At 44.1% G+C, this 24,582-nt stretch overlaps 1 protein-coding gene across 3 annotated transcripts in view; it reads left to right on the forward strand.

Annotated features, from left to right (window-relative positions):
* Window positions 1-264: 264 nt before the first annotated feature.
* PPFIBP2 (PPFIA binding protein 2) overlaps window positions 265-24,582 on the forward strand; it is a 111,142-nt gene continuing 86,824 nt past the window's right edge. For all 3 annotated transcript variants that reach the window (XM_065883167.1, XM_065883166.1, XM_065883168.1), the window contains exons 1-2: window positions 265-328; window positions 18,739-18,953. In XM_065883167.1, the coding sequence (XP_065739239.1) occupies window positions 265-328; window positions 18,739-18,953 (279 nt within the window). The remainder of the gene's footprint in view (window positions 329-18,738; window positions 18,954-24,582) is intronic.

Genomic DNA, 24,582 nt, shown 5'->3' on the forward strand with positions numbered 1-24,582 from the left:
TCCGGAGAGCCCTAGTGGCTTTTCATGACACAAGCACATGCTGAAGATTCATGGATTAAGAACACTTGTGCCTGGAGGGCGAAGCCATGGAGATGGCAGAAACCACACGTGGGCTACCGAGATTCCTATGAGAGAGCGGTTGTGATGGTGGAACTGAGAGGGCTTGGCGGTCTTGGGTACGTAATGTGGAACCCTGTAATTTTTCCTTTGTTCTGTATTTGAATTTTCAGTGAGAAGGAGGAGACTAAGCAGGGAAAAGGACTCATGGCTTCTGATGCAAGTCACGTGCTGGAAGCTGCCCTGGAGCAGATGGACGGGATCATTGCAGGTATGGTCAGGGGTCCTGGCAACCCACAGCTCATCCTCCGCGCTGAGAAACCGTTTCCTCTCATTGGACTTCTCTTTTGGGTGCAGAGAGAAGGCCCCTGTTGGACTTCTTTTCTTCTACTGTGTGTGCCATCTCTTTTTCAGCAGCGCAGACTTGGACTCTTTGATATCTGGTGTGAGTCTAGGGCCCTGTGGAGAGCACACATGCGCCATCTTTTAGCATCTGTATAACTGTATCGCAGTTTGGATCCTGGCTGCAACAGGTGCCGTGAGATTGATTTTATCGTCAAGTTTTCAGAGCACATCACGGCTCGCAGTGCAATCTCGCAGACTTTGCCCCGAGCACTGGTGTCAGCTCCCTTTCCCGGCTGGTCTCCAGTTTGTTTGAGAGTCAGGAAGCAGTTTCGTATCGATTCACCTAATCACCTGAAGAATGTTCTATATGTTTTTTATCCATCGTAACTGTTTGGCTTCATGTTTGCCTTAGCCAGTTAGGATTATTGTCTAGAAGAGATCCAACAAAACTGGTTAATTGGAAAGGACTGCCAGTGGGCTGTTTGGGCTGATTAACTCCTCGATGGGGGCAACGGAAGCCCATACTGGTTAGAATAAGCCTGTCATTTGTTGGAAATCTTTCCCTGCAGGCCCCAGTCCTTCCTTCTGTCCTTACCTGATACAGGTCGGTGGCCTTATTTGTTGACTGGGTGTGTTTCTTTGGGACTTTGCTCCTCATTGTATGGAGCTAGGGCTGCGGGAAGAAGGTTTGGGCTGAGTGTGGCTAGAGCCCAGGGCATGCACAGAGCACCGGGCATTGCCCCCTTGCCTTTCCTTCCGTCTGCAGATACACCTGACACACTGAGGGCTCTGGGTGTTTGCACCTGGGATAGAGGACGTGTTCTAGCTGTCATCTGTCAGGCTCTTAATTTCTCAGTGGACAGAAGGGTCCTTGGGAGGCCGTAACTAACATCCCACTTTTCAGAGGCTCCAGAGGTTGGGATGTCCTGCTCTAGATCAGGGTCCCTGAAGCCCTACTGAGAGGAAATGGCCAAGAGCATGGGTTTCCTAGCAGTCCTTTCAGAGAGTCGCATCTGGAAGCTTCTGGGGCCCCCTGTGCATTGAGATCAGAGCCACAGGGTCAGACTCTCAGACCATCTCAGGCTGTCAGCACTGCTGAGCCCCCAGCCAAGGGGCAAGGAAGAGACTCTGCGAGCCCCTGGAATGAGCAGAGCTCTTGGATGGCTAGGACGGATAAATGGGACACCGCCTAAAGAAGGTAGCCTTGTGTGAGGTCAGTTCCTCCTCCTGCCTCCTAATTTCCCCACACAGGCATTCCTGAAATAACAAAGTCTCTGGCAAAATCCCCTCTGTCTGTGGGAGAGGACTACACGTCTGGACCCTCGGGGCCTTGCCTCGGTTGGGGCTCTGCAGTGGGTGTGGAGGGCGGGCCCTGGTGTGGGTCGTGTGGAACCCGGAGCACCCATCCTTCTTCGCTTCCAGTACTACATGCTCCCTCCTTCTCCCATTTCCTTAGGCCTCCACCCTGGCAGGCTTCTTCTGGAAGGGTTCCCCAGACTTCTCTGGAACAGACATGAGAGTTTTGCAGAGAGGTGGTCTAAGATGTTCCAAGGCATTCTTTGTGGGTTAGTTGGGGGAGCATCTGTAGCCAGACTGCTTGGTTCAGATCCTAGCTCTGCATCAAGTTACCTGCATGAACCATGCCTCCGTTTCCTCATATTAAAATGGGAATAATAATGGAACCCACCTAAGAAGGTTGCTGTGCTTATACGTGTAAGGTGCTTAAAACAAAGCTTGGCATATAGTAAGACTGTAAAATATTAGCTCTTGATAAATTAATGAGGGACAAAAAGTCTTTACCACGCTAAGTCTTTTCTAGGGACACAGTGGAGTTCTCATTTATTCAGGTCCTTATTTCACCCGTCTGTGTTTTGTAGTTTTCATTGTCTAGCTAAGGCTTGTGCATGCCTTCTAGACTTGCCTGGGGTCTTCAAGATTAATGCATGGTCTCTGAGCAGTCTCTGCTCTGCTCTTGCCCCCTTGTAGCCTGTCTTCCACAGAGCAGCAGAATATTCAAATCACATCACTCTCCCCACAGCTCTTCAATGGCTTCCCATCTCAGGATAAAAATCTGAAGTCCCGGGCTTCCCTGGTGGCGCAGTGGTTGAGAATCTGCCTGCTAATGCAGGGGACAAGGGTTCAAGCCCTGGTCTGGGAGGATCCCACATGCCACGGAGCAGCTAGGCCTGTGAGCCACAACTACTGAGCCTGTGCTCCGCAACAAGAGAGGCCACGATAGTGAGAGGCCCGCGCACCGCAATGAAGAGTGGCCCCCGCTCGCCGCAACTAGAGAAAGCCCTTGTACAGAAACGAAGACCCAACACAGCAAAAATAAATTAATTAATTAATAAACTCCTATCCCCAACATCTGGAAAAAAAAAATCTGAAGTCAACACTCTATACGATTTGGCCTTTGGCCGCCTTTGTGGCTGCACCCCCTACACTTTCCATCTGGCTCGTCTCACTTTAGCACTGGCTGTCTCAGGGCCTTTGTGCTTGCTGTCCCCTCTGCTGGAATGTTCTCCTCCAAGTACACTCAGGTCAGATCTGTACTGAAATATCACCGTGTCCGAGGCCTTCCCTGACACTCTCTAATATAGCATCCCCACATCAGCCCCGTCCTTTTATCCTTTTTTTATTTCTTTATAGCACGTATCACCATCTGACCCATTACGTTCATATCCGTCTCTTTTTTTATCATGTGCCTCATGCATCAGAATGTAAGCTCTATGATGACAGGGGCTTTGTTGCTGCATCTTCAGTGCAACGCAGAACAGGGGTTTAAGAGATATTTGTCACGTGTATTTTATTTACTTTTGTGGATCAGCTCCCCTGTTCATTGGTTAGGAGGCAGTTACTGGTTTCCGTGCCTATGTCTTACCTGGCTGCATGCTGAACTTCGCTGATTATTTTCTCTACTTGTACCTTTGTTTGGCTGATTCTTTTGGAATAATCACTAATTTTCTCGAAGAGTCTGTGGTTGGCACCTCCCGTGAGCCATCTCTTACGCAGTAATTGGCTCACACAGACGTTTGAGGGGAGCTATTTGACAGAGAATGCAACACTGAGGTTATTAGCGAGTGTCTGGAGGGCATATGTTCTGTGCCATTTGCAATAAAAAGAATGATAATTACTGAATGCTTTTGTGTGGGATACTTTTCCTCAAGATTATTAAAACCATCCTCATTTTCAAGTTGGCTGGGCCAAATTGGGCCACAGAGCTTAGGGATTTTTGTAATTAATTAATGTAGACTGCAGAGTTAGAGGGGCTGTGGGGATTTGAATCCCAGCTCAGCCACTCACTACTAGCTGTGGAATCTTTGCGCGAATCGCTTAATCCCTCTCTGAGCCTCAGTTTCCTCATATATAAAACCGTGGCAATAACAGCACCCATCTCCTATTATTGGGAGGATTAAATTAAGGCAAAGAAGGCACTCAGCACGGTGCCTGGCACTTAGCAAGTGCTCAGCTGGTCTAGGTTACTCTTGGTTTTGTTGATATTAGTACTGCCCAAGCTATAGTGCTGGTAAATGACAGAACTAAAATTTGAGTCCAGGGCCATCTGAGCCTCTTCTGGGCTCCATTCACTCCCGGGTTGGTTTTATGGCGAAGTTTAGCCAAGCCCTGGGGTTCTGTGGGGCCATCTACAGGAGAAGAGAGTTAACTGGGTGGAGGGTCCAGTCCTTTTCTTGCCCATCCCCACACCCACCCCCGCCCCCTCCCCTTCTCTTGGCCACAGTGGCTTTGCTCTCTTCTCTTACACATTCGACTGCCAAGTGAGGGCTCCTTTGCTTAAGGGTGGAGCAGCTGAAAGAAAGTTTGAAGATTGTGGCAGCAAATCATGATACACAGATCCTGCAGAAGTGACGTTTTTGTGTTAACATTAAAATCGTCCTTTTTAAATTTCTATTCTCTCGTTCATTTGAAGTGGAAGGATGTCAAGTAGCACCACCAACACTTTCAACACTCAGTTGCTTTTGCATCTGTTAAAGTACTCAAGCAAGTGCGCGAGGACTGTATTCTCTCACTTTCTGAAAACACAATTACACTTATTTCAGTGGAAGAAATTTTTATGGGCTTCCTGCATGCCCGAAATAGCAAGCACTTATGCAGAAACAAGAGGGATTCCTACTAAAATAGACACAATTCCTTGAATAATGATTATTAATAATCATAACACTATATAACAAGGACTTTCCCTTTATTAATTACTCTATAGTATGATAGGCTACTCTTCACTTTCCAAAACTCTTTCCTTAGGGCATGTGATACCGCTGTTGATGTAATTAAGCCTTTAATGCAAAGAAGGTGCCCCCGTCCTCCAATGAATGTAAACAGTGTAAATAGTGCAAGAGATTATCGCTGGTAGAAGCAACCAGGCCGGGAACACTTGGAGGACATCCTGATACACAAGTGCCAAGTACACCCCTGCAGGGCCAAACATGGTGACCCTCATCTTCTCAAGGCATTCATCTGCTCTGGAGGTATGAGAGGAGGAAATGCCTTCTAAGCAGAAGTAGGAAATGAAGCAGAAATGTGAAGTGAAACTCCTTGCTAAGATGGATTCTTGAAACCTGAATAAGTGTATCCCAGGTGTGACTGTACTTAATTAGAACCCAAGAATTTTATAGCAGAAAGTTGAGAAGAGGTGACTGTTAAAAAACCCAGGACTCTTGTCAAAATGATTTGTTTCTAATACAAAAGACCATTGTTGTAAGTTCCAGTATGATGTTAACCTTTGATCTGGTCTTCCTCCTGATTAGTCCCTGTGATTCAGCCTACAAATAACACCATAATTGAATTACACTGTTGATGATCGAAACTGGACACTATACTGCTTAATTACACCCCTCTGGATAGCCCAGAGCAACTGCCGCATAAGCTAATTTTGCATAGGGCTTCATCTGTGGGCTAATGGGGTCAGCGGCTGCGTCTGTAATAGGACCGGAGAACCCCTGGTCAGGACCCAGGGGACCACTGACTCCTCTTCGCTGGGGCAGGAGGTTACTCCTGCGGTTATCTATGAGCTATACGTATTGATGAGGAATAGTTAGGAGGAATGTGTTTTATAACAGTTAAACAAAGAGGTTGCTCTGCCCTGGCCTTTCTGCCAATTCTGATTAGTGTCTGCTTTTTTTTTTTTTTTTTAAAGACTGTGTGAGGGCAGAGAAAGTTCTGATCAAGACTGTGATTGTTCACTTTGGCCCATGAATGATTTCAGCTGTGGTGTTAAAGGCTGATGACTGAGTCCAGGCTCTGAACATTTAGTTGGTCTTGTGGTACCCTCTCCGAGGCCGATCAGCACAGAGTGGTCCTTGGTAACACAGCCACCTGTTTCCCAGTCAGGACTCAGGTTGAGAGTCCTCGGCTATGAAATTGACCTGAGGAGAGTCAGGGTGGAATTTTAGAGGTGCCTAGCGGGCTGAGATGTCAAAGACTGCCCTTTGTGTGAAGAGGTCGAAATGGCCCACAGTTGGGGCTGCGAGTCCTATTCAACAGCCAACATTCTGTTTTCTTCCCTTGCTTGGCAGAGCCCATCTGTCTCTCCTTTATGGCTCTGTAGCCTCATTTTCTAATCTCTGAAAGAGTGTGAGTAAAGTTGGAATTATCATTTGTTCCTTAAATCCTTGGTTATAGTTGTAATTATAGGATCTGACCTGTAAAACCATCTGGACCTTGGATTTTCTCATTGGAAGACTGTCTTTTTGTAATGGTTAGGGACAGTCAGGTTTTAATTTTTTCTCTATTGAGTTTTGGCGCATTTTATTTTTCTAGACATTTGTGTACTTTACCAATGTTTTCCATTTTGTTAGCATATGGTTGCTTATTGTATTTTATCTTTTTAAGACCTGCTGCCTGTTATATCTGTTTTTTAATCCTAGTATTGCTTATTTGTGCCTTCTCTTTATTTTTTGATCAATCTTGCCAGAGACTTTTTTTTTTACTACTTTTTTCAAAGAATTGACTTGTTTTTGCTGATCAGCTACCATAGTAGGTGTGTATATTATTTATTCTGTAAATAGTTAAATGTGTATATGTATCAGCCCAGGTTCTTCAGAGAAATAGAACCAATAGGGTGTGTGTGTGTGTGTGTGTGTGTGTGTGTGTGTGCGTAGAGAGAGACACATAGACAGAGCAAGAGACAGAGAGAGAGAGAGAGAGAGAGAGAAAGAGAGAGAGAGATTTATTTTAAGGAATTGGCTCACATGAATGTGGAAGCTGGCAAGTACGAAAATCTACAGGATAAGCCAGCAGCCTGGAGTGCCAGCAAAGAGCCAGTGTTGCAGTTCAAATCCGAAAGCCATCTGTTGGAAGATCCCCACTTCTTCTAGAGCAGGGATCCCCAACCCCCGGAAACCCCTGTTAGGAACCAGGCCGCAAAGCAGGAGGTAAGCAGCGAACGAGCAAAGCTTCATCTGCTGCTCCCCATGGCTCGCGTTACCACCTGAACACCCGCCCCCACTCCTGCCACCGCTGGTCTGTAGAAAAATTGCCTTCCACAAAACCGACCCCTGGTGCCACAAAGGTTGGGGACCACTGTTCTAGAGAGGTCAGTCTTTTTCTATTAAGATCTTCCACTGATTGGGTGAGGCCCACCCACACTATGGAGGGCAGTCTGCTTTGGTCAAACTCTACTGATTTAAATGTTAATCTCATCAAAAAAATACCTTCACAGAAACATGTACAATAATGTTGACCTAATATCTGAGTACCACGGCCTAGCCAAGTTGACACATACAATTAACCATCACAGTATGTGTAGATAAATAGGCATTATGTATCTATGCTTAATGTATATACATATTTAACTTCTTTGAATATCTGTTCTTTATTGTTTATCATTTTCTGCTCTACTTACTTGAATGTATCTGTTCAACTTAACAAATCAACCAATAATATATAACAATATGTATTTAAAATTGATTGCTAACTTAATTCTGTTGTGGTTAAAGTGTTTTCTGATACTTACTCTCTGGAATTTATTGATACTTGCTTTGTAGCCTTGACAAGAACATTGCCAGTTTTCATTAATGTTCTATGTGTGCTTGCAAGGTGTGTGCGTTTTCCAGTTATTACGTGCCATGTTCTATAATTGTCCATTACATCCAACTTATTTGAATCTTCTCTACCAATACTGGTTTTTTTTTTTTTTTTTTTTTTGGTCTGCTTGATCTTACCAGTTTCTGAGAAATACTTATTAAAATCACTCTGCTAGATGCTGTATTTGATCCCCTATACTTGTGGACATTTTGCCTTCTATTTTGAAGGTGTTTTAAAATTTTTTATTTATTTATTTTTAAAAATTGAAGTAAAAAAAAAAAATTGAAGTATAGTTGATTTACAATGTTGTGTTGTTTCTGGTGTACAGCAAAGTGATTCAGATATATATATATATTCTTTTCCATTATAGGTTATTATAATATTGAGTATAGTTCCCTGTGCTATACACTAGGTCCTTGCTGTTTATCTATTTTATATTTATATATAGTGGTGTGTATCTGTTAACCCAAACTCCTAATTTGTCCCTCCCCACAGCTTTCCCCTTTGGTAACCATAAATTTGTTTTCGATGTCTGTGAGTCTGTTTCTGTTTTGTAAATAAGTTTATTTGTATCATTATTTTAGATTCCACATATAAGTGATATCATATGGTATTTGTCTTTCTCTTTCCGACTTGCTTCACTTAGTATGATAATCTCCAGGTCCATCCATGTTGCTGCAAATGGCATTACTTCATTCTTTTTAATGGCTGAGTAATATTCCATTGTGTGTGTATGTGTATATATATCATATCTTCTTTATCCATTCATCTATTGATGGATACTTAGGTTGCTTCCATGTCTTGGTTATTGTAAATAGTGCTGCTGTGAACATTGGGGTGCCTGTATCTTTTTGAGTTACAGTTTTCATCTTTTCCAGATATATGCCCAGTTGTGGGATTGCTCGACCATACAGTAACTCTATTTTTAGTTTCTTAAGGAACCTCCATACTGCTCTCCATAGTGGCTGCACCAATTCACATTCCCACCAACAGTGTAGGAGGGTTCTCTTTTCTCCATACCCTCTCCAGCATTTATTATTTGTAGGCTTTTTGATGATGGCCATTCTGACTGTGGTGAGATGATACCTCATGTAATTTTGATTTGCATTTCTCTAATAATTAGTGGTGTTATTGAGCATCTTTTCATGTGCCTGTTTGCCATCTGTCTTCCTTGGAGAAATGTCTAGGTCTTTTGCCTTTTTTTAATTGGGTTGTTTGTTTTTTTGTTATTGAGTTGTGTGAGCTGTTTGTATATTTTAGAAATTAATCCATGGTCGGTAGCATCATTTGCAAATATTTTCTCCCATTCCATAGGTTGTCTTTTCGTTTTGTTTATGGTTTCCTTTGCTGTGTGAAAAGCTTATAAGTTTGATTAGGTCCCATTTGTTTATCAACTATTTTATTTTTTGATTTCTATTTGTCCCGCTCTTTCTACATTTCCCTTACCCCCTTTTTTTTTTTTTTTTTGCGGTACACGGGCCTCCCACTGTTGTGGCCTCTCCCGTTGCGGAACACAGGCTCCGGACGCGCAGGCTCAGCGGCCATGGCTCACGGGCCTAGCCCCTCTGCGGCATGTGGGATCTTCCCGGACCTGGGCTCGAACCCGCGTCCCCTGCATCGGCAGGCGGACTCTCAACTACTGTGCCACCAGGGAAGCCCCCCTTACCCCTTTTTAATGTTTGAAAACATCAAATTGTTTATGTGTATTCTTATTCCAGAATCAAGGCCAAGTTTCCTTCCGTGGGGTGATTTTTTTCTAGTTGGTAGACTGAGGATACTGCCCTTTTGCATCCTGGCTTTATGCAGAGGTCTTCCATCTGACCTCTCCCTTTGCTCAGGCCCTAAGCTTTGTCTCCTGTCCTCAAGTGGCCCATTCAAGCTGAGGTGTTAAGCCACCAGGGAATTGGCCTGCAGGGCAAACACCAGCTCACATGCTCTCTTTCTCCTGAGCTACTGAGCTCTGAAAATTTCCTTCAGTTCAGTTGCTTTAAAAAGTGTATGTGTCAAAAAAAAAAAGTGTATGTATGTTTTTTAGTTTTTTAGTTTTGGGTGTCCTTAGGGATTTTTCTGAGCACAACTAGTCTGTTACCACCTGCCCTGTTGCAGCTATAATGCAGTTACCTTCCTTGCCTCATGGCCCCTTCCTCCATCTTCAAAGCCAGCAAGGTCAGGGCAAGTCCTCATGTCACGTCTCTCTGACCCATTCTTCTGCCTCCCTTTTATGATTTAAGAGCTCATGTGATTAAAACTCCAGGATAATATCTCCATCTCATGATTCTTAATCACATCTGTAAAGTCCCTTTTGCCATATTAGGTAACAAACACATTCATAGTTTCCAGGGATTAGGATGTGGGCATCTTTGGGAGGGTCATTATTCTGTCTACCACAAAGATTAATAAATAACATTCCTTACAACACTGTAAATCAGCTATACTTCAATAAAATATTTAAAAAGAATAACAGCCCATTATTCCCCTCCTAGTTTGGTTCTAGTCAAGGAACAGACAACGTAGTCAGACAGAAAGAGATCAAAATATCAGCTTTATCATGAGTTTTACTGATTAGGAAAGTTAGCTTGACCTGAAGCCACAGTCAGGAAGGACCTTGAATCCACTCATCCTACACACATACCCCAAACTGAACTCAATCCCAGGCTACAGACTTCCACCTTCTGGGGCAGAGCTTGTCTCAGAAAAAGCTTCCTCGGAAGCTAATGCTTGCATAAGGGGACGGGCAGCTCCAGAGAGAATTCCATCTTTTAGTTCTGTCATCAGAAGAGGCCTTCCGCCACTGAGGAAAAATTGAGTAAGGGGAGGCAGGTAGAAACCACTCTCCCCTCCCACAGAAATATGGAGACTGGAATAGTACCCATGATAGCGATTCTTGATTTTTGTCGAGGCTTTGTGTATGGCCTAGTCTATAGTCAGTTTTGAAAAAATGCTTTACATGTGCTTGAACACAGTGTGCCATCTCTAGTTGTTTGGGGTGTAGTTCTTTATGTGCCTTTTGCTGTTTTGATAATCACCACTTTATTTTTTAATTTTCTTTTTAGGTCTGCTTGACCCGTCATTTCCCAAAGGAGAGGGCCTTTTTTACACACTGTGGGATTTAGTTTTGTAAATTTGTGTTTAGGATTTGATATGTGAGTTCATCAGTGAGAAGACTCGTAATTTGCCTTTGTAGTACTCAGAACTTCTAAATTGTTAAGTTCCAGGGGCACCTTTCACACTCTGGTCTACAAGTTGTACTGGCAGGCTCTCCTTATCGAGACAGCTGGGAGCGGTCCATCCTTTTCTCTACTGAACACCAGTTAGATTAGAATTATTCACTTCCTGAACGTTGGCTAGAGCTAACTTGTAAAAGCATTTGGCCTGGTATTTTCTCTGTGGAAAAATATTAAATTATGGCTCAATTATTTATAGGTCTATTCAGATGATTTTTTTTTGTTTTTTATCATTTTATCCAGTGATTGTGTGTGTGTGTGTGTGTGTGTGTGTGTGTGTGAGACTGGTTTTAATATTTTGATCAAAAATACCTAATCCAATGCATGAAGTCCTGAGTTTTATTTTTTGAACACGTTAAATTTCACACATTCAGTGTCATAATTTTTTGTATGTCTCTCTTAATAACATCAAAGAACTGGATTACTTTTTCTCCATTCATATTTTTGCGTTTAAATAGGTGTTTAGTGCAAAATGGATGACTAATAAGAAAAATAAATAAATAAGTAAATAAATAGGTGTTTAGTGCATTTATAATTATTATAGTTACTAGTATATAGGTATGTGTGTACTTATTTCTCTGTTTTATGCTGTTGTTTCTTTTTAACTTTTTTTTACTTGCTTTTGGTTTTGCCTTGCTGGCTTCTGTAATATTGATCAAGTTGTTTTTAAATCTCTTTTAGGAAGTTAAACATCTATTTCTACTTTTTTTTTTTTTTTTTTGCGGTACGCAGGCCTCCCACTGTTGTGGCCTCTCCCGTTGCAGAGCACAGGCTCTGGACGCACAGGCTCAGTGGCCATGGCTCACGGGCCCAGCCGCTCCGCGGCATGTGGCATCTTCCCGGACTGGGGCACAAACCCGTGTCCCCTGCATCGGCAGGAGGACTCTCAACCACTGCACCACCAGGGAAGCCCTATTTCTACATTTTTAATGCTCATCCTTGCACTTTTTAATGCTCACGTTTTTAACATGCATCCTTAACACATAGGCTAAAAGATAAGTATCTTTATAGAATAATAATTCTGTCTTCCTCTTCAGTAATACCTGACTCTTAGAATGCTTTAATTCCCATCACTGCCCCCCATCTTCCACATTATTTTAGTTTTGTGTTCTGGTGTCATCTTGATTTATAGACCCCAAAATATTATGCTATTTATTTATTCATTTATTTATTATTCATTGAACATTTATTTTTATTGGATATCATAATGCATTATTTTACCTAATCCTTTTGAAACTTGTGAAAGATGAACAGTATTGCCACCCCCCCTTTTAAAAAAAATTAATTAATTTGTTTGTTTATTTTTGCCTGCATTGGGTCTTTGATGCTGTGTGCCAGCTTTCTCTAGTTGTGGCCATCAGGGGCTACTCTTCGCTGTGGTGCACGGGCTTCGGGCTTATTGCAGTGGCTTCTCTTGTTGCGGAGCACAGGCTCTAGGCGTGCGGGCTTCAGTAGTTGTGGCTCACGGGCTCTAGAGCACAGGCTCAGTAGTTATGGCGCACAGGCTTAGCTGCTCCGCGGCATGTGGGATCTTCCCGGACCAGGGATTGAACCCGTGTCCCCTGCACTGGCAGGCGGATTCTTAACCACTGTGCCACCAGGGAAGCCCTGCCACCCCCTTTTTACAGACAGGAAATTGAAGCATAGATAGCTTAACTAGAAAGCATAATTAGGAAAAAATACAAGATCCATCAGATCTCAAAATCTAAGTTCTTTCATCATCCATATTACATAAACTAGTCTTAGCTCTCAAAGGAAGGTGCTGAAACAAAGACCTTAGGTCTAAGTAGTTGTTAGAGAATGTACAGGACATATGGTCCAATGGTCTCCGTTCTGGGTCTTCAGTGGAGGTGTCTGATGGTGCCCAGGAGGCTGCAGATCTGTGTCTTGAGGGTGAAGCTGCAGCTCCTCTGGGATTCAAAGGCTCTGCCTGGGTAGCAACTTGCTATAAATATTCTTGTCTCATGCATTTTGTCATACTGTGTACCCCTGAAGAGCTTCAAGAAGAAATAGAAAATAGTCCTGGAGGCCAGAAAGTCTGAGATCAAGGTGCCAACAGGGTTGATTTCTGGTGCGACCTCTCTTCCCAGCTTGTGGGCTATCTTCTTCTCACTGTGCTCTCACATGGCCTTTCTTCTGCTGGTTTTGGAAGAGTCTTGCAGAGAGGCAGGAGGTGGCTGCAGCTGACCCTGGGAAACAGACCCTGGCTGCAGCCACTCTTGGATGCTCCCCCCGCCCCCCCGGATGTGTTTTTCATCCCACTCCTTTTTGGTTGGTGCAGTTTTTCCTGCTTCATGAAGTAGATCCTTTAAAATCCCTTCAGGAATAGCCTGCCAGTAATAAATTGCATGAGTCATTATGTGGAAAATGACCTTATTTTAGTCTTAATCTTGAGTGGTAGTTTGTCTTGTACAGGTTATAGGTTGGTAGCTACCTGTAGATATTATTTTGTGGTCATCGGGACTTTGCTGATGAGAAGTCTGTTGACAGTCTGTCTTTTATCTCTGGTTGCTTTAAAATTTCCTCTATCCTTGGTGTTCTTCAGTTTCACTGCGTTGTTTCTAGGATGGGTTTGTTCTGATGTATCATTTTTTGGGACTCAGTGTGTGTCTTTTTTTTTTTTTTTTTTTTTTGCGGTACGCGGGCCTCCCACTGCTGTGGCCTCTCCCGTCGCGGAGCACAGGGTCCGGACGCGCAGGCCCAGCAGCCATGGCTCACGGGCCCAGTCGCTCCGCGGCATGTGGGATCCTCCCGGACTGGGGCACGAACCCGCGTCCCCTGCATCGGCAGGCGGACTCTCAACCACTGCGCCACCAGGGAAGCCCTCAGTGTGTGTCTTTTAAACTGAGAAGACTCAAGATTTTATTTGTGACAAATCCATAGCCATTTTCTCTTTGCTGCTTCTGCTTCGCTCTATATACTTCCTTCCACTTTCCATTCCAGTAATTTTCTTACCTGTTATTTAACCTGCGCACTTAACTTCTCACTTGAATAATTGCATTCTTCGTTTTGGTTTCCAAGTGGTTCTTTTTCAAATTGTCCTGTTCTTTTCTCGCTCCTTCTTATTCTTTCATTAAAGTTTCTATTTCTCTCATTTTTTTCCTTCAATTATGTAAAACATATCATATATGTCCAAATAGATTCCCAAATAGACAAGTACTCATAGCATTAATTTATTGATTAAGTTACTTGTATATTTATAAGCGTTATGTAAAATAACTATGGATTTCTTATCTCACTGGCACATTTTTAATAATAATTTTATTCAAGCGTTTTACATTGATCTCCAACATACTGTGTTTATCATTATGAGAGCTGCTTGTTGAATAATTTTAACATCCCAGAACAGTTGAAGAGCATGTGGGGATGCTGATAAAATGTAGAGGTGGGGTCCGAGAGTCTGCATTTCCACCAAGCTCCCAGGTAATGCTAGTGCAGCTGACATGCACAGCACTTTTGATGTGCAGAGTTTTAGAGCAGCGGTCCCCAACCTTTTTGGCACCAGGGACCGGTTTCGTGGAAGACAATTTTTCCATGGATGGTGGCAGTGGGGAGGGGTGGGGGGAGGTGTTGGTTCAGGCGGCAATGCGAGCGATGGGGAGCGGTGGGGAGCGATGGGGAGCGGTGGGGAGCGATGGGGAGCGATGAGGAGCGGCAGAAGAAGCTTCGCTCTCTCGCTCACCCGCCGCTCACCTCCTGCTGTGCAGTCCGGTTCCTAACAGGCCACGGACCAGTACTGGTCTGCGGCCTGGGGGTTCGGGACCCCCATTTTCAGGCCCATCATCTTCACTTTTCAGTTGTTGTAAATACAGCACTTTAAAAATTCACATATGATGCTCTCAATAGATATTTCATCTTATGCCAGAGAACCCCCATCTGCATGATAAAGGATCTTTGTTTTTAAACATCCACAGATAAAATATTTTATTTATTTTTCAACAAATGGTGTTGGAACAATTGAATAGCCATAGTTAAAAAAAAAAAAGAAAAAAGGACCTTGACCTAACCCTCATACTTTGTACAAAATTAACTCTGGATCAATCATAAATCAAAATGCAAAACATGAAGCTACAGAACATTTAGAATAAAGCATAGGAGAAAGTCTCTGTGGCCTTGAGTAATACAAACAAGTGTATATTAGAGGTAAACAATAACGAATTTATGACAGTTTGGATGTGCAGGGTAAGGTCATAAAGTCCTGTTGTACTTGCCAGGGAAGAAGGGAAAGCTTCACAGTGGGTAGTGGTCAGTGGAGGAGAAGCAAGTGGAGGGTCCCTTTGGAAGCGACTTTTTTTTTTTCTTGTGCCATTTTTCATTAAGTGTTTATTAGCCTTTGGGGGGCTCTTGATAATCTTAATTCAAATTTCATTGCATAATAAAGCGACAGGGACATCCTGCCCTCAGCATGACAGCCAAGGGAGCTCTACAGATCCGCTCAAATGTGAAGCTGGAGAAAATCAGTTTTTACAAAATGCAAAGAGCCTTTCTCTGGAAATGATCCTGAGCCATTTCACTGAAGAGACATTTTATTCCATAGAATCTACCAGAACTTGGTAAGAACTATGAGCGTCTGTGGTCTTTGAACCAAGGTGTGTGCCTTCCCTCCCTGCTCTGGCTCAGCAGGGCAGAAGCCCACCCCAGGCTGGGGGAGCCACGCACACAGGGACCCCCGCTCCTGGCATCCAGCTAGCTGCTGGGCTATCTTCCCAGGAGGGCAGCATGTCAGCGTTTCTCATCCTGCCCCCCCAGAGACCTGTGTTTGGGGCTAAACACTGAGTGAATGTGGCTGAGAGGTGGGGGGTGGGTCCCGTCTCCGGCTCAGACCCCCTCGTGAGACCAGACTGCACACTGGGCTCAGAGCACTGAGGATGCTGGTTCCCTGTTACCCTTGCTGTGGCTTGTGGCAGGTGGAGTGGTCCATGCAGTAAAAGATCATTTTTTAGAAGTTTGTCTTATATGTATATATTTCTAAATTGTTCAACATATTTATTTTGTGTAAGTGAAGACAGGCTAAGTTATGCTGCAATAACAAACAGTCCCAGAATGTCAGCAGCTTGAAACAGGTTCCCCCCGGGTCTCCTTAGAGCTCTGGTCCACATCATCTTCCCTTTGGAACACGGGCTGATTCAGTCCCCACCGTTGCCAGAGACCAGAGCAAGTGAAAGAGATATGAGGAATTGTGCTCTGGTTCCTAAAGACTTTCTCCCAGAAGCGACACATATCACTTTTCATGTTTATTGCCCAGAGGAAGTCGTGTGGCCGTGAGTAACTTCAAGGGGCAGAAGTGTTATCCTACTATGAGCTTAAGTAGAGGAGAGCCAAAACATTTCTGAATAACCCTAATTACTACTACACCCATACTTAGTTGCTTTTGAAAGCGATCATTAAAAGGCTTTCAGTGAAATCCTATATTTGCATTTTATGTTGTCTTACCTTCCCCTAACAATTACTGAATCTGTATTAAATTTTGGTTGTGGGTGCTTAAAATAAAAATTCTCAGGTTGTCCTCTCTAAACATCAGAATTTGACATCGATCAGCGTTGATTTGCTAGTCAATGATTTCCACTTAGGCTGCACGTTAGAATCACCTGGGGAGCTTTTTGTTCTCCCAGGTCAGCCTCAGACCCATCAAATTAGAACCTCTGGAGGTTGGGACCCTGGCATCTGTAGTTTGTAAAACTCCCCAGGTGATTTCAGTCTGCATGTAAAATTGAAGTCCCCTGTGTTAATCTATCTTCCCTAAAGAGTGCTTTGTTGTTCAAGATAAAGTAATTGAGAGATTGCCCCCAAAGAGAAACTTTATTTGGGCTTGAACATGAGGTGAGCTGCTGTTTTCCGAGACGTAATTTAGGGGTCAACACCTTGCCTTATGTTATTGTCTCTTTTGTATTGTTTCGTTAAACCCAGGTATGAAGGCATGCATTTTCTTATTTGTTGCATCTGATACTCCGATTTTGATGTATTTTCCTCTGTGATTGTAGTTTTTCCATAGGAACTGATCATCTGTAGGGAATGTGTGTGGAGTATGGAACTGAGTCTTCTGGGTGACTGGTTTTTTGTTGTTGTTATTTCGGTCGCGCCACGAGGCTTGTGGGATCTTAGTTCCCCGAACCCAGGTCACAGCAGTGAAAGCTCTGAGTCCTAGCCACTGGACCACCAGGGAATTCCCTGGGTGATTGTTGCCTTTGCTAATGCTGGGCCTTAGGGGTTTCACCATTCTGGACCATTTTCTGAGCCTGTGTGTTGATGAAATTGCAAAGAAATAGAAATTAAAGTCTTTTACGTGTGTATACATGTGTAAAAATAGACACAGATACACATGTACTCATACACATTTACACACATACGCAATATTTGAATAGTAAGGAAGAATCCCAAGGATTTAGGGCAGGGAGGGGCCCAGAGAATGGAAGGAACTTGTCCAAGGCCAAGGAATGATATCAAGTGAATGAAAATCTCAGTCTTCCCACCTACTCCTGGCCTGACTTATCCTCCATTTATAAATGTGTGTGTGTGTCTGTGTGTGTGTGTGTGTGTTGAAGTGTGTCCAGGATGCAGAGGGATTACTTAGCATTTGTTTGGAGATTGGGGGGTCTTGCCCTGCTTCTGTTCATTTTCTTTCCTGACGTTTTTGGCTGTGGCCTCTCCTAGTCGACTCTAAATTGTATTTGCACGAGCCGGAAAGCGCTGAGCACACATCAGAGTGTGGGTAGTAGGGCCGTTTCCTAGTTCCCCAGAGCCATGAACTTGTTTGTGGATTGTGATCCGCGACTCCCTCTATCCTGCCCTTTCAGAAAGCAAACCGGCAATCAAATAGTAATTGTTTCCTTCTGTGTGGATTTCTCATTCCAAAGACTGCCATGGCAAGTAGGAAGTTGGCTTTTAAAAGAGCAGAGGAACCTGGAATTAGACGTCAGGCCTGCAGTGCAACCGTGGATGTGGTAGCCCTACAGCCCACATTTTCCAGCAAGAGTCCTGACTTCAAATATTTTATTCTGTTGGTTTTATAAACAATCCAAATGCCCTAGAAATTCCACTACGAACCATATTTTCTAAAGTGTTTCTTACTGATGAAAGGAGCACAGAAATCCTTTGTTAGACTCTGTTGCCCCAGTTCTGGTTTGAAAAATATATCACTGTACATATTAGGCAAAGAAGACTTTTTTTTTTTTTTTAATGGTGGGGTTTAGAAAGGCAAAAACAGTCCTATTTGGGACATACCAGTTTAGAAAAAGACCCAGTATCCCAGATCTCTGGGGAAATCCAGGTACTCTTCCTCTTAGCTATTCATCCAAGCATACGTACAGACATTCAGTCCAGTTCCCCCTCACCATCTACTGGTCAGGGGGCATGATGACTATGTTAGCTAACTATGACAGGGGCTCTGCCCTCAGAGACTTCACAGCCCATAAAGGGAGATGAGATATGGATACACACAGTAATAAATACAAGTCAGAAGTATACCCTCTGTATTCTATACCCTCTGAGTATGTCAGAGGGTATAGAATTTCCCAACTGGGAAGATCTAGAAAGATTTCGATTCACTCAACCTCACCAGACCCCACACAGCATCCCTTCCTCTTCATCCTGCTGATCAGAGCGAGTCACTAGACCAGCCCAGAGTCAGCATCCACCTCAGGATGAGGGGAGTAGAATGCCCACACGAGGATGGGATGGATTTTTGGTGGCCATCTGTGCAGTCTACCACATGAACGTAGAAGAGGACAAATTTATTAATATCAGAGCTGAAGACGGGCATCTCACCATTTTAGCGCACATGTCCTTGGTCGTGGGTGAGGTCTAGCTGTGCTTTCCCAGTTGTCTGAAGTTGTGAGCTTCCCTAAGCCAGTCCCAATGGGCACAGTCATGTGCCTCTCTCATGCCCAAGCCAGGATGAAAGGTGATTTCTGCAAAGTTCATGTTGTGAGTGATTCTGCTGAGGCAGAAGTGGTTCCTCTAGGCTTCTTATCCATCCCTTTCCTCTCCCCTTTCACTAACTTGGCTGTTTATCAGTTCCTTGCCCGTGGCATCCACCCTTCTTACCGAGGTTCCCGCCTCTCTCTTGTTCCAGGCACTAACACGGGGGTAGATATTAGCGATGGTACCTGTGAGCCTGGACTGGCCTCCGCGGCTTCCTACATGAAGCCCTTCCCGTTGCTCCATCTCGTCGAGGACTTGAGGCTGGCCCTGGAGACGCTGGAGCATTCTCAGGAGAGAGCAGCCCTCCTGAGCCAGATCCCAGGCCCCACAGCTGCCTACATAAAGGAGTGGTTCGAGGAGAGCTTGGTGAGTAGGCCCATGGCCTGGGTGGGGAACACGGTCACGGAGCCCCTGGCATGCCACCACCACCTGGGGCTGTTACTTCATCTGTGCACTGTCCAGTCTTTTCTTGCTTCCTGTCCAGATTTGGCCAACCCGCAGTGGGTGGTGGTCCTTCCCAGCAGAAGGGTAGGGCCTGGTCAAGCAGCTTAAGCTCCACAGTCAGCCTGCCTGGGCCCCTCCCGTTGTTCTCCTGAGAAGGGGAAATCCAGGGCCAGAGAAGAGCGAACATGGAAGGTGTTTCCCCCCAGATAGTACATGCACAATTTGCTGTGTTATAATCCCTAGCTGGGGTCTCTATTTTCAGCTGAACCCACCATGCCCCTCGTTTCTTACAACAAACTAGAACCTTGTTGCCTCATCCATCCCGTTATTGCTGTCCCTACTCTTCAGACCACCCTGCCCTAGAAGTCCTTCCTGCCCCTAGAGTGGAACGCAGGTTTCCTGACTCTCCTTCTGCCCTCTCTAGATCAATCCTGCACACCTGCTGGTCTTTAAGGGAAGCAGATGAGTAACCAAAGCTGTAAATTTTTGGCTTTTGTTACCCATCTCCTTCCCTGTGGAGACCAGCCAGTCAGCTTTAAAAGACGAGTAATAGCTGGGAATGGGTAAGGCAAGGAACCAGTCCATTCTGGAAATGATCTGGATTTGCACCCAGTCCAGGGCTGGTAAGCCAGAGGGAGCATGTGATTGTTACCCAAGCTGAGTCTGAGGATGAAAGCTGGGATGCAGTCTTCTAAAGCTAGAATCCAGTGGATCTGATTCAAAATCGGGAAGTATGCACAGAGATGGGATGACAGGAACAGGACCACTAAATTGGGAGGGGCAGGTTGGTGTTGAAAACCACAGACGAAGGAGGTTGAGATCCTCTTTTCTGGAGGCCAAGTCATTTGTGCTTAGACGGGTTACATCCCAGATGTCCTAGCTACTCCTCTTCAGGAGTCTGTCAATACAGTCTTATCCTCATGCCTTCCTCTGAGCACCGAAGAATTCTTTATTATATCCATTATATGTGTTGTTCAACATTTTCATTACATAGGTTGTCTGCCTGGAGTTCTGTAGCATACCCATAGGTAGGGAGAATAACAGCCCTTCAAAGATGTCTACATCCTAATGGCCAGAACCTGTGAATAAGTTACTGTATGTGGCAAAGGGGAAGGAAGCAGGTGGAATTAAGGTTGCTAATCAGTTGAGTTTAAAATAGGGAGAGCAGCCTGGATTCTCCAGGTGAGCCCAGTGTAATCACTGGCGTCCTTATAAGTGGAAGGGGGCGGCAGAAGACTCAGTGTCTGATGGATGTGGTGGGGGAAGGAGTCGCCCGCCGCCGCTGCTGGCTTTGAAGGCCGAGAACCGAAGGGTGCAGGCAGCTGCCGGGAGCTGGAAAACTGGGCTCTCCCCTGGAGCCTCCAGAAGGGAGAGCAGCCCTGCCAACAGCTTGATTTTAGCCCAGTGAGATTCATTTCAGACTTCTGACCTCCAGAACTATAAGGTAATGACTTTGGGCTTTTGCAAGTCACTACGTTTGTGGTAATTCGTTACAGTAGCAACCGATAATGCCCAGAGAGGAAGGTGAAGGTTGCTGGATGGGTCTCGGGTAGGCCTGTTACAGGTCAGGTTTGCAAGCTGGCTCCTCATTCCTCCCCCACATGAAGGCGGTTCTTGGGGGTCCTCTCAGACTTGTGCCGATAATGGGACAGAAGTCCCCACCTGCTTCTCCGCTCACACTCTTAACCAGGTTGGGAGTTGCTGGGGGATGGCTTCGGTAGTTTAGTTCTCCTTCCCACAGCAGAAGGATCCCCCTTTGCTTCGCTAGAGAGGAACTCTCTGGCTGTTACCGTACTTGCAGCTTCATGATGTTGATCCTGGCCTCTCCCCTGTCATGTCTCACCATCTTCTGCCCACCTCTCTTTGCAGCTGCGGCTTTCCAGCTCACTTTACACCTGGCATGGGCGCCCATCCCTCCCTGCAGTCCTGCTAAGTACTACTGACTCGGGCTGTAGTGTTTACAGAAAATTTTATGAAGCTTCAAGAAAATGATAGGTCCATAATTCCTCAGTCTGAAACCCTTGGGTCCACATGCATTTTAGAACTCAGAGCTTATCGAACTTTAGAAAGGTGAGACGGTGCCTGTGTACTGTACAGTAGGTACCATCTCTGGCAGATATAGGGCAGGAAACACGTGAACATTTCTTCAGCGAAACTTGTGAATATCTGCCTGAAGTGGGATAAAGAAAGACTACAAATACATAATTTACAGTGACTGTATTTTTACCTTGTATAGATGTGCCTGAATCTATGGAACCATTTCTCTAATGTTGAATTGAAATTATTTTTAATCTTTCACTAATGATACGGCATTGCTGCACAGACTGTCTAGAAATATTTGTTGTTATATCGAAAGATTTTCGGATAGAATCGTGAAAGTAGAATAATAGAGTTAAAGCAGGGTTAACGGACAAAATACAGAATGCTCAGTTAAGTTGGAATTTTAGATAAACGATGAATTTTTAATAAGTATGTTTCATACAGTTTGCTAAGTCTGGCAACTCTGATCAAAGATATTAATCTTTAAGCCTTGTGACGCGTTTTTCCAAACCACTTTTCAAAAAGATTTTACTCATTTATATTTTCATTGGCAGGGTTTGAGGTATATCCTGATCAACAAGCACTAAGATTGAAAAGATAGCTTTACTCATTTCATAGGAAAAAACGGCTTCATTTTATCTTTGCATTTCTTTGTTTAGGAAGGCTAAATTTTTTTATTAGCTAATTAGTATTCCATATTGTCTCCAAATTTTTGATTTCTTACCCCAATATGAAAAAAATTCCTTCTCCAAATACACATTCGTATATGGAAAATTGTCCTAATATATGTAAATTGTAAAACATAGTCCCAGATAGAAAATCCTTTTTAAAGGACAGGTTAAGGAAATAGCTCTAGAGACTTCCCTGGCGGTCCAGTGGTTAAGACTTCACCTTCCAGTGCATGGGGTGCAGGTTCGATCCCTGGTCTGGAAGCTAAGATCCCACATGCTTGGCAGCCAAAAAACAAAACATAAAAACAGAAGCAATATTGTAACGAATTCAATGAATATTTTAAAAATGGTCCACATCAAAAAAACTTTAAAAAAGAAAATAGCTCGAATATTTTCTTCACACACCTCCCCACCCCCACCCCTCCAGAGATCACCTTGAGTCCCTTGGGTGTGCCTGCCCTAGTCTGGTCTGTTAATATTTTGTGTTCTCTCACCCCCACCCCTATTAGGATTTTAGTGTTTTTCTTATGCTTAAATGACTTTCTACTAGCCCTTTGCTTTGTGGCATTTCTTTTCCTCACTTTATTTTAAAACGTGGTTTATTTATGGTGGTTTTTTGAGGCAAAGACTTTAAAAGGATTGTAACTAATTAATTTTATCAGTCTTTCCTGTTTGAATTTCTTCTTTTCTTTCTAGAAAGGCCCTGCCTGACCTCAGATCAAATAATATTCACCTGTATTCTCTCTCAGTAGGTTTAGTTTGATTTGTATCACATGGTTTACTCGAATTCATCAATCTTTTTAGTGTGTGGCATGAAGTATGGATCTAACTTCTATAATTTACCAAAAGAGATTCTTAAAAAATATTTTTGATCCCAAAGTAGTTGATGTGGTGTTTGCAAGATGCATGGCAGAAAACAGCTTGCATTCAGATTTGCAGATCTGTTTTGGGGGCTATTTACAATGGTTGGGGGAATGCTTGCCTTGGAGAGATTTTTCTAAAAGTTGTTGCATTCATAAAACTTTTTGGAGTAGTTATGGCCATCAGCAACCTATGAATGGTGTACTTTTAGGGAGGTCAGAAGTTCATATAAACATTCCAAGAAACCAGGGCTGGCTGTTTAAGGTTTTGATTCTAGACAGAGACCACCTGTGTATATTTTAGGTCTCAGAGACCTAAAGTCATTTTACAAGGCACACACATTCCATAGCAGGTCTTATCTGTATGGAGATAGAAGCCAAGGCCGTGAAGAAACCCACTGCTCCTCTTTAGATTGGTTTTAGATTGCCTTAGGTTGGTACTTTTAGTCAGAAGATGTTGCTGTACAAGTTGTGGTCTATGGACCAGCATTTTGGTATCACTTGACAGCTTGTCTTCAAGAAAAAAAAGTTAGAATTTGCCCCATCCACTGAACCATTTCCAGGTGATTCGTATTCACATTAAAGTTTGAAGCACTGCTTTAAACCAGAGACTCGCTTGAATTATTACCAAAAAAAAAAAAATCCCATGTGACTTAAAATTGGAGCTAACAAGGTAGCTCGAGGGCTCAGGCAGGTAGTCCTAATTCATGGTATCTGTACGTCCCTTGGGTGTTTGTGCTGTTCTCTTTCGTCGTAAACCTCAGTTACTGCTTTGTCATATGCTGGCCTGGCGTGATCCAACCCTGCCTTATGACACCTGTCAATTGGGATTCTTTCTCAGAGAAAGAATAAACAGTAAGGCATAAACAGTAAGGAGTTTTAAATGTCACTAACGAGATGTCCAGAGGATGGGCGGTCCCAGGGTTAAATCAGTGACTCTGGGATGACCTCAAGGGCTCCAGCTTTTCTTATCTTTCTCCCCACCATCCTCAGGGTGTTGGTTCTTTCTCAGGTGTGTCCCCTAACAGTTGCAAGAAGGCTACTGCAGCTCCGGGCAGCCTGTCCTCACACACACACAGCTGTGTCCAGAGGTAGAATATGTCCTCTTTTTATAAAACTGGGAAAGATTTCTCTGAACCCCCCTAGCTTCTCATATGGTCCCAATGGTCAGGATTTGTTCGCATGTGCATACCCTAGCTGCCAGGGAGGCTGGGGAACCAGTGTTGGTGCTTTCACTGATCATAGTGGAAGGGGGGGCGTCTGTCGGGAAGGAACCATGATGGAGGGGGGGAAATGTCCCTTAGGAAGACAGCTCAGGGCGACTGTCACATGTCCTTTAGGTGTGATTTTATTCTTGTTGACTGACAAGTTCTTATTTTCTCTGTGTGTGTGTGTGTGTGTGTGTGTGTGTGTGTGTTAACCCCTGAAGGAAAGAATCTCATTGGGTTAACTCATAATTTGAGCCAAGCCCTCCAGGTCTATGAAGAAATGTTAATTGCAAAAGAAATAGAAATTCAAGATTTTCATTTATGCTCAGCTGTGGTTGGTTTTGGAAGATGCATTGCAGAAAACAGCTTGCATTTAGATTTGCAGATCTGTTTCGGGGTCTGTTTACAATGGTTGGGGGAATGCTTGCCTTGGAGAGATTTTTCTAAAGGTTGTTGCACTGGATTAGCTGCCCTTGGGTCAGGTCTCCACCCAAGGGCCAATAATTAGCTGGGGTGAGAGGGTAGGAATCGTGGTCTCCTGTTACTGTTCAACAGTAAGTGTAACTGGGATATTCAGTCACAGATACTGGCAGCTGTAGCACACAGAAACAGGGGCTGCTGAAGAGGCCGCAGTGGATGTGGGGAAGCGGTTGGCTGTTCGAGCACATAGCGGACTAGTCCTGGGCCCCCGCCCTTATGTCTTGAACGGTGAGGGAGCTGTGGTCCTAGTGCAAAGTGGTCAGAAAGCCCGTGTGTGGGCAGCTGTTTCTTT

This window comes from Phocoena phocoena, chromosome 8, assembly GCF_963924675.1.
Source record: "Phocoena phocoena chromosome 8, mPhoPho1.1, whole genome shotgun sequence".
In the NCBI taxonomy this organism is placed as follows: domain Eukaryota; kingdom Metazoa; phylum Chordata; class Mammalia; order Artiodactyla; family Phocoenidae; genus Phocoena; species Phocoena phocoena.